The 10,580-nt window shown below is 37.6% G+C and overlaps 1 protein-coding gene across 4 annotated transcripts in view; it reads left to right on the top strand.

Moving 5' to 3' along the window:
- PPFIA2 (PTPRF interacting protein alpha 2) overlaps positions 1–10,580 on the top strand; it is an 854,871-nt gene that overhangs the window by 734,873 nt on the left and 109,418 nt on the right. For all 4 annotated transcript variants that reach the window (XM_019514802.1, XM_019514801.1, XM_019514804.1 and 1 more), the window contains one exon: positions 2,509–2,602. In XM_019514802.1, the coding sequence (XP_019370347.1) occupies positions 2,509–2,602 (94 nt within the window). The remainder of the gene's footprint in view (positions 1–2,508; positions 2,603–10,580) is intronic.

Raw genomic sequence — 10,580 nt, 5'->3', positions numbered from 1 at the left:
AACGTGTGATGAAATATTTTATAAAACCTTTTTTTATAAAATAATATTAAAAAAAGCAATGTATGCAGTATTTGTGTGTGTGTGTGTGTGTGTGTGTGTGTGTGTAATCAATAGGCCTGCTCTCCATCATGGGAATTATGTAATTAATGTACCCCTTGCTATCAAGATAGTTATAGTAGAAGAATGATTATATTTTAAAAGAACAATTTTACAACAAACATGATATTCAGCACAACCAAACTGGTGCATCAGTAGATTTTGCACAAGGGGCATGTTAACATGATATGTCAATGACGTATTTTCTTCATGTGACACCATAAACCCATTTGTCTATATTTACAAAAATCAATAACACAAAATAATTGATATTGCAAACTACTTTGCAGTGTCTTCGTTTGCCAGTATCTTTTTGCAACTAACTCAGGGCCAATTTTGCCCATATTTTCACAAGGAAATGAGCATTCCCATATCAATGTGTTAAGTGCCCTATTCCTTTTCTGTACCAATAAAACAAAAAAAAATAGCAGCTCCACAGAACTGTTATGTCCACATTTGCCATGCACAGATGAGAAGTGAGTGGGGCCCGAATTTTGGGGACCATGCACTGTACCAGCTCTTTACCCCAGGGCAGTTTTTACCCTTCCTCCCACTCACCCTTCACCCACCCTGAGTTGAAAATGTAAAAAGAGTTGCAGCCACCTCCTCCAGATGCTTCAGTTAGACATTCTTCTACCTTGCTCAAGACAGCTCACAGAGTCACAATTTAATCATCAATGCGGGCATCTACATGAGACACTTATTGCAAAGTTGCCTAATCAGCTCCACAGTAAAGCATCTCTGTCTACATGTGAGAAGCTATTAGGCTGGAGTAAATTAATTAAATCTACTGTAGGTTTGTACTGCCTGTTACAAATCCTATCCTATGGCAGAGTTATTTACCCCGCTGCAATGCACGTGTAAATGGTGACTGGGGCTGGCTGAGGCATGAGGGTACTACTACAGTGCAGGGCTGCGTGCCAGCTAGCCTTATACTATAACACCCTTGTACCCCAGCCAGCCGTTCTGCCGCACATTAAGCCAGGGCAGAGCAGCTCTGGGCTGGCAGGTTTTTTGTAAATTCAGCACCCATGAGCAATAAAGTATGCTGCAAACTGTGCCAGAGTTGGTAGTGTTGCACTAATTTCACATGTAGATGCATCCACTATGTAATATGATTAGATTTTGTGTTCAAGTGTCTGTATATATATTTTGTGCATTATGCATCTTCAAGGTTTAATAGTTTCATTTAGTCTAATAGTCTAATGGTTTCATTTAGTTTTAGATAGGGTGCTAACATGGAACTTCGGAGCCTCAGGTTCTTGCTTCATCACAGACTTCCTTTTTGATCTTGGGCAGGTCACTTAAGGTCATGTTGCACATTGCACTTATGATATGTTAATTGCACTTAAAATGCAAGTTCCCTTGCATTCAAGCAGTAAAACACATGCTAAGCGCAATACTGTAGCAAGGTTACGATTGATTTTTTAGGTGAGGGGTAGTTACATATCATATTAAGGCACGTTTAGCTAAGATCAGACCTCTCCAAGGAGATAATATGACCAATTCGAGGTACCTTTTCATGTTGTAAAGAACACTAACAAGTGACACTAGCAAGCAGAGGTGCCCTAATGGCACTATAAAACAACCAAGACCTGATCCTGCTTTTTCTCCTCAGTGAAGGCGCTCTGGTGCTGGGGCTGCCAATTAACAAGATGTGCAAGTGTGCATGTTAGAAATCGTAGTATTCATTGCCATGAGACAGCTCAGAAGACCTTGTAACTTTAATACTGCACAGATTTAACATGTACTAAGTGCCCCATGCAACAATGCCATTAAGCCCAGATTCTCAAAATATCTAGACATCCAACAGCCTCAGATTTTGATGGAAGTTAGATTCCTTAATCCCTTTTAGGACCTGAGCCTTAGTCTCCTTGTGCCTCAGCTTCTCATCTATGAATGGGAATGCTGTAAAGATAATTACATTAAAGACTGTGAAATTCTAGTAATGGGAGGAGATCTGGACATTAGTGCATTATGAAGGACTGAAGTTAAATATGTCACCACAACTCTTCTTGATAACACCACTTGCCTATGCATATTTTGCAACTTGCATATATGCCAAGTGTTCATGGCAGAGCTATGCTTAGCAGCATCACAAGAGCTCAGTCTTCTAAAAATGGAGATAACTGGGAGAAAAGCAAGAGACTTTCCTACTGAGTTACAGCAAAACAAAGGGTGAAGAAATCAATTTTCCCCTCATTCCCCCATACCTGTCCAGGTAGGGAGTATAATTTTCTTTGACCAATGACTTTTTCAGGGTTTGGTCATATTGATCTGTACTTAAACATAAGTTTTAAGTATTCTTAGCAAACTCCAGACTTAACAAGAGAAAAATTGGAAAGGGAGAGTACAGGCATTAAGGAGGAAAAAGGAATCTGGGGAAATAGTGTTTTTGTTCTTTCAACACAGGAGGCTTTATGGAAACGGAGGCTGCAGTTCAGGATTCTCTGGGATTAGGGAAACTTGGAACTCAAGCAGAAAAGGACCGAAGACTAAAGAAAAAGTAAGTTTCTTTTTATTTTATTTTTATCACAAATGTTAATATTTCAACTTTGTATTTGTCTTAGGCATACACATAATTAAAAGCATGAGATAATCAGTGATTTTATCTGTCTAATATTTATTGTAGCAATTTTACAGTTTTGTTACATGTGAGTGTTCCATAATTATTTTAAAAGCCATGTATATGTGGTAGTAAAGACGAATATGCGGTAGTAAAGTGAAATGATAATTAGTGAAAAAGGAAAATAACTTTTTTTAGTTTTACATTAGTTTGATGCTACCATTGTATGGTAAGTGTAGATTTCAGAATAAAGCAGGCATTGAAATAAATGGTTTACCAAATCTTATTGCACATGGTAGTTAAATGAAAAAGAACAGCCATTATCCATTGGACATATGATTATTTCCATCTATTATGAAAGAGAAAGATTCCCTGCAGACATTGGTAACTTTGCTTTCTGATCAGAAATTATGACCTTTTTGTACATATGAAATTATAGAATAATTAAAGGCTTCCCTGCTGTTCATACTTGCGAAACTGATACACTCTGAGTCATACCAGCTGTTGGAATACTGTCGGCCCAGGTAAGAAAAGTCACACAAACAGAAGAAAAACCCTATTCAATAGCATACTTCCAATGTTGTGTTAGGTGATAATTGAGAAGAAAAAATTTAAAATTTAAAAAAAATTATTCTTTGGAAATGCATTTTAAAATAATCAACATAATTCCTATTTCATAATCATTGTTTTTATCATCACCAAAAGTTTCTCTCTCATTCTTCTGAGCCTTTACAAGTTTTGATTAATGCTGTAAATTTCATAAATGAAATTTTTTCCCTAATATCTAATCTAAATCTTGCATGTTGCAGGTTAAGTCCAATCTTTCTTGTCCTGCTGTCTGAGAAAATATGAATCAGTGGATCACTGTCCAGTTGATAACAACAGTTCTTTTGGTATCTGAAGACTTCTCTTCTTCAGATTAAATAATCATAGCTCTTTCAACTTTTCCTTATATGCCATGTTTGCCATACCTCTGATTATGTTTCTTCCTTTCCTCTGCATCTTTGTAATTAGTTCATATGTGTCTTGAAGTGCAGTACCCAAAACTGGACATCATATTCCATCTGAGTCTTTAACAGTGCTCAGTAGGGTACAAGAATCACTCCCAATGACCTGCTAAGGCCATTCCTATTAATGCATCCTAGTATGCTGTTAGCTTCTTTGCAACAATGTTACACTGTTGAATCATATAATTTGCGTCCTGTTCTACAGTACTAAGACTATCCAGTCGTTCCCTTTCTTGTATTCTTACAGTTGATAGTTCCTTCCTCTAATACTTGGTACTTGCCCTTATAAAATTGAATCCTTTCAGACCTTTTCTTATTTTATCAAAGTCTTTTTGAATCCTAATCTGGTCCTCTAAAGTATTTGCTACCTTACCCAGTTTGGCATTACATGTACACTTAATAAACATATGCTCATTTTGGTCTTCCAAATGATTAAAAAAGATATTGAACAGTGCTGGACAGACCCTCAGGTAATCTCCGTTTATCCCTCCTCTCATTTTGACATTGAATCATTGATGACTATTCTTTGAGCATCTATTTAAAAGAATGTGATTTCATTTAGACTACATTTTCTTTGCTCACTTATGAAAACATTGTGGAGATGGCATCAAAAAGTCTAGGGTTATCACATCCCCTTCCCACACCATCCATAAGGCCAGTCCCTTTGTCATAGGAAATTGAGTTGGTTAAGCATGATGTAGTCTTGATGAACCCATGTTGGCTGTTCCTCATCACCCTGTTGTCCTCTGAGAATTTACACAGTGATCAATTGATTGATGATATACTGCTGTATCTTTCTGGGTATCAAAGTTAGATTGACTGGTTGGTAATTCCCTTGAACATCCTTTTTCCCACATTTTGTAGATCTAAATCTATTATAGCTCATTATTCAGTTGCGCAATTTGATGGATATTTATCTTAAAAAATCCAATTTAGTCTTAATTCTACAAAGCTTCTTTAGTGTAGTTGAAGACAGTACTTGGAACCAATTATAATAGGTACCGTTCCCCACTTACCACCCCCATTATCTGCAGTAATAATTTTCATTTTGTTTCTGAAAATACAGTATCCCCATATTGTAATCACTGCAAAATGGCAAATGTTCAGATTTTAAAAGTTTTCATTGTGCCCATACAAATACTTTAAAATATCACTTCTGCTATGCTGTTATTTTAGTTTCCTTCAACAGGAGGGAAAAGGTTTAATCTATATAAAATAGTTTTAAAAAGCTATATGCTTAACCACATCATACAAATACATTACCTACTCAGTTCTTTCATGTAGTTACACAGGAAAATATACACGCTAATCTATTTCCAGATATGTTGGTGTGATACCACCCAACCAGATATTCTCATGCTCTCTGTTTTCCATTCTTTCCCCCTTTATTGTACCTGCTTAGCCTTGGTTTCACATGGAGCAGAGGAAACCAAGCCATCTGTTGCCATAGTCTCTTCATTTAAGAATTTTCCCTTTGTGACTTCCACTTTAAGTAAACATTTTTCCTAATAGGCTAAGATTTTAAAATATCCCAAAAGCACCTAAACTGAGATATGTATTAAGTATCTATCTCCTGCAGACTTTTATTCCATATCTTTAGACTTCTATGAGTTTTTGGTCTTAATAGTTTTTGGCTTTTCAACTGTTGATCTTTGAGATATTCCTAAATTACTTTCAGTGACAAGTTTGGACCTGCATTAGTTGGTCTCTTCACAGAGTTCTTGAAAATATACAATTTATACAATATATAACTGTTTATCTAGCTGTTATATAGAAAATATAGAGTATAAAATCTTAGCTTTTTAATTAATTCAATTTTATTGTGGCCATATGTGGGATAAGGACCTGCAAAATGAATGATACAGAATTTGTGCACTTGCTTTTGAAAGATCAAGGCAATGAAATCACGTGAGACCTTGAAGAATATGAGGAGCTGAAACTCTCAGAACTTAATGGTTTTTAAAGTTTTAAGTGGAAAGCTTTGTCTCCTTATGTCAGGCTCTTTTCTTACTCCCATTTCACAATGTACATTTCTCTCTAAATTGAGAGGTCTTTCAGATGTACCACCTTTAGCTTAGGGAACTTTGGTTATATCTATGAGAAGGTTATCTAGCGTGCCATGCTGGTGATAGCAGAAATGGCCATACTGATGAAGACCTAATTTATGAAAAGTTTGGTATATTTATAAGTAATAAAGTTTAACACTTATCAAACTGGTTTGTTCTCTAGTGGTACAGCAGCTAAATTTGAGTTCAGGCTTTTCGCTTGACTCCTTACTTCTGCCAAACAGAAACTGTGAACACTGCAAAGAAAGCAGACATAATCCTGAAGAGGAAGCAGCAGTATACCCTGCTTTGAAGTGGTCTGTCTGCCTGATTTACATGTGGAGATGAAAAGCTCCATGAGTACCAGACCTACTACTGATTAGTTGGAAGGGTTGTAATGAATAGATGAGAAACAGCATTATCTAATAATTAAAATACATGACTGTGAGGTAGGAAATCTGTGCTCTCTGCTGACTTTGCCACAGCCTTGCTGTGTGACTTTTAACCTAGTTTTAAAGGTCTATTGCAAGGATTTTAAAAGAGCTTTGAAAAACTGTGATGGCTGTATAGCTGTAAACTATTATCCTTTTCATTAAGTAGTAGAAGCTTTAGTGAAGAAGAACAAACATGTTTATTCCTCTATATGGTAAAGATAAAGCTGAAGGGTGGCCAAAAGAAGTGCATTGTGTACTATGAATATAAACTAGCCTTTAGATTCCACCTTACCTTATCACAGAAAAAAACCTGTTAACACTTGTTTTTTGAAGGCTTCCCTGTTCCTCAAAGCCTGCTGTTTGAAACCTAAAGGGTTGAAAGAGCTGGCAGCCCTGAACATCCAGCAATATAATTCAGGGGATGTGAATATCTCAACAGTTGGCACATGCTTTCATAGATAGACTGATAGACTTTAAGGCCAGAGGATCATTAGCTCATCCTCTCTGACCACCTCTATATTACAGAACAATAAATGCCAAGGTAGTACCCTTGTACTGAGCCCTATAATTTGTTCTTGGCTAGGGGAAAACTGGTTTTGCTTAAAGCATATTCTCCAAAAAAGTGTCCAGTCTTGATTTGCAGAGATCAAGAAATAGAATCAAGTAGTTCCTACAAGTGATTAATCATCCTCACTTTAAAAAAATGGTGCCTAGTTTTTCTAATTTGTCTTTAGTTTCCAGGCATTCGTTCTTGTTATGTCTTTTTCTCCCAGATTCAGAGTTTTTTTAGTTCCTGGTACATTTTCCTATTTGTACATCCGATACTGAATCCAGCTTGTTCTATATGACTGCCCTGTCCTCCTCTTTATTTACCAGTCTAAGGCTAGTTACAGACATTAAAAATGCCCAAGGTGGAATCAATCTAAGTTATGTAGTTTTCTGTTAGCAGCGTAGTTGAGATCAGTAGCAAATGGAACATACATTCGCCTGGGGAGGGGAAGGGTGCTAATCCTAGATTGGGCTCAGCCATTTTTAAACCACTGTGTGTGTTGAATGTCTATTCTATTATGGGTTTGGATTGGTTTTGTGTGCTGAATTGCTGTTCTGTTATGGGTGTAGGCTTGTTTCTGATCAATTATACCGGTAAAAGTATACTGTTTGTGCCTGACCTAAAAGTCTTTGCGTCTTCTACAATAATATAGATTTTATACTTATTTCCAGATTATTGATCTAGCATCACCACTAGAGATTTGTCAGATGACTTCAATCCTATTTTGAAGTTATATCTTACTTCTTTTTGTTCTAAGAAAACAGCATATGGTCTAGTCCTTGTGTCCCTTGCTAAATTTTTTGCTTACTCTTCTCATTATGACAACTGCTTACTTTCTTAGGCTGGTTAAAGATTCTCTTGGTAGCTGCTCTAACTATTTATTTGCAATTTTAGGAAAAGATTGGGTTTATTTATTTCCTTGATAAATGCAGAATACATACAATGCTGTCACTTTAAATGTTTGGTTCAGACTTAACACAGCACATCTATAGCTAGCAGTTCTTGACATTTTAAAAGACCTCATTGATTCTAAATGAATATTCAGGTAACCCAGCAGGCCTGACAGTTTTCAGATAACAGTACTTCAAGCATTTAGGACTGCATTTCCAGATGTAGGCACTTAATTTATTTTGGCTCAGTTTCCAACGCCCAAGCAAATAATGAACTGAACAATGGGGACCAGGTCAACAACTAAGGCTCTTGAATGCTATGATAATGCAAAGAAGAAAAAAAATCATAATCCAACAGGAAATTATAGAACAGAGAAATTGTTATCCACAGGCCCATTCAAGTACAGTATTTCTTACAAACAAAAACTGTGAGATTAATTCTGGAACATTGTATTTTTAAAATTAAAAAGCCTGTCGTGCAAGATTAAAATCCTTTATTAAATTAAAAAAAGAAAGTTGTTAGGTTAAAAACTGTAAACCAGCTTGTTACTCCATGTTGCAATTTACCCATGTATTCAATTGTGAATGAAGAATGGGTGTAATTCTGGTCTGAACAGCATGAGGCAGGGGTTTAAGAAAAACTTTCATGATACATAGTCCTGTAAACCTTATATGTACAGTTATACTCTGGAATAGGCCTGATCTGTTACTTCTTCAGAAGATCCGAAGAATATCTCATTCTTCCCACAATGGCAATGTTATCTGTATAAATCCTCCACCTCTCCCCCAGAGCATGCTGACAGGTCTCTAGCTATGCAGATGACAAATTACTTGTGCTCTGTGCTGAATTTGTTGATATCAGAAGAGAGTGGTAGCCACAATGTTACCTCCAGGCAGAGGTGTCCTCACCACAGATCAATTCACTTTGACTAAATTTTGTCATGCTCATCTACCCCATGGTGAAATGGGAATGCTAGGGTGGGGTGAGACAAGGAAAGAGCTGATAGCTTTAACTTTTCTTTTGCTTCGGTTTGGTTGAATCTAAATGACAATACACTAGTTTGCTTGTTTCTTTTTCTTTTTTTTTTTCAAATAACATAAACCTTCAAGTCTTTTTCTGGGAAAATTAACATTAGCAGTAAGGTTTGAGTTTAACAAGTAAAATACAGGTAGAGGATATTCATAGAATCATAGACATAAAGGAAGGGAGGGCACCTCAGGAACTGATCCGTACCCAACTTCCAGCCAATGCAGGATTATCCCTGTCTAAATTATTCCTCAGAAGTGTTCATCTAACCTTCAAGGATGGAGATTCCACAACCTGTCTATATAATCTGCTCCAATGCCTGAAGTTCTTTCTAATACCCAACCTAAATTTCCCTTGTTGCAATTTAAGACTGTTACTACTTGTCCACTCACCTGCAATCACAGAGAAATAGTCAACTACCATCCTTTTTATAACCACCTGTCAGGTGTTTATGGACTCTTATCAAAACCCCTCTCTCCACTAATCTTCTTTTCTCCAGACTAAAATAGACAACACCCTTCCAAACTTTTCTTGTAAATCGTGTTTCCTAGACCTCTAATTTAATTTTTGTTGCTCTCTGTCTGGACCTTTTCTAATTTGTTCAAATCTTGAAGTGTGATGTCCAGAACTGGAAACAGTAATACTGGTTGAGACCTCATTAGTACTGATTGAGTTCAGTGAGTGAAAGAATTTTCAAGGGAGATGTAGATAACCTGGAGAGGGTTCAGAGAAGGGCCACCCGTCTGGTTAAAGGCCTACAGGAAAGGCCTATGAGGACCGACTGAGGGACCTGAATCTCTTCAGCCTCCGCAAGAGAAGGCTGAGAGGCGATCTTGTGGCTGTCTACAAACTCACTGGGGGGGACAGCAGGAAGTAGGGGATATGATGTTTACCAGGGTGCCCATTGAGGTAAGTAGAAACAATGGCCCCAAATTGAAGGAGAGCAAATTTAGATTGGACATCAGGAAAAAATTCTTTACAGTGAGGGTTGCCAAAATATGGGGTATGCTTTCAAGGGAGGTGGTGCTCTCCCCTTCCTTGGAGGTATTTAAGAGGAGATTGAACAAACACCTGGCTGGTGTCATCTGACCCCAGCACTTTTTCCTGCCCAGGGCAGCGGGTTGGACTCGATGCTAATAAGTCCCTTCTGACCCTAAAAATCTATGAAATCTATGAAATCACTTTGCTTGACTTGCATATGACCCTCCTATTAATATAACCCAATATATTGTTGGTCTTTACTCACTCTCACCAATTTTGTAGCCCTTACTCTTGTTAATGCTGGGTTCCACAAGCAGGCCTTGTTTTAACAAAATTTAAATTTCTGCTGTTGAGGTAGGTAATAAAAGAGGCCTTATATCACCATGCCAGGACTTACATCCATGCTTAAGTTCTTGCAGGTTCAAAGTCTAGCTTCAAGCATTAAGAGGAAACCAGTGTTTTTACATCAAATACAGCTGATCATGGCCTTATGAATCATTTTTTCATGAATCAAGTACAAGCAAAAATTGCAATTTATTGAAGTAATGCTTACAATAAAGTAGCATTATCCCCACATTAAACAGAAAGGTCAGTTTTGTTACTCTGTTTCAGCTTCCTTTGTGTAGACTGCAGAGGATTGTTGCCTAGTTAAATTCCTAATAATGCTCTCTGTGGCTACAAATCTGCACTTGCCTCCAGCAGTGGAAATTTCCACCATTAGCAAACCTTCAGGGAGAGGGAAAATATAGGCATTAAGCCTGCAGCTGCCTCCTCTTCTCTAGGCTCAACACCTTCACCAGATAGGGGTGATGCTGGTCTCAGGAAGCTGATGGAGAGATGGAAAGATTCCCCGTATCTTCCCCAGACCAGGATCTAGAGAACGGGCAGTGAGAAGCATGGGTGACTGGTGCCACCTTAGTCTCCTGGACTGATCTGAAAGAGGAGGGGAACATCAAGGCAGCCCCCCCCCCCCCCCCCCCCCCC

Source organism: Gavialis gangeticus, unplaced genomic scaffold (genome assembly GCF_001723915.1).
Source record: "Gavialis gangeticus isolate Ggan-Ray unplaced genomic scaffold, GavGan_comp1, whole genome shotgun sequence".
Taxonomy (NCBI): Eukaryota; Metazoa; Chordata; order Crocodylia; family Gavialidae; genus Gavialis; species Gavialis gangeticus.
This window is presented reverse-complemented; position numbering and strand designations above follow the sequence as displayed.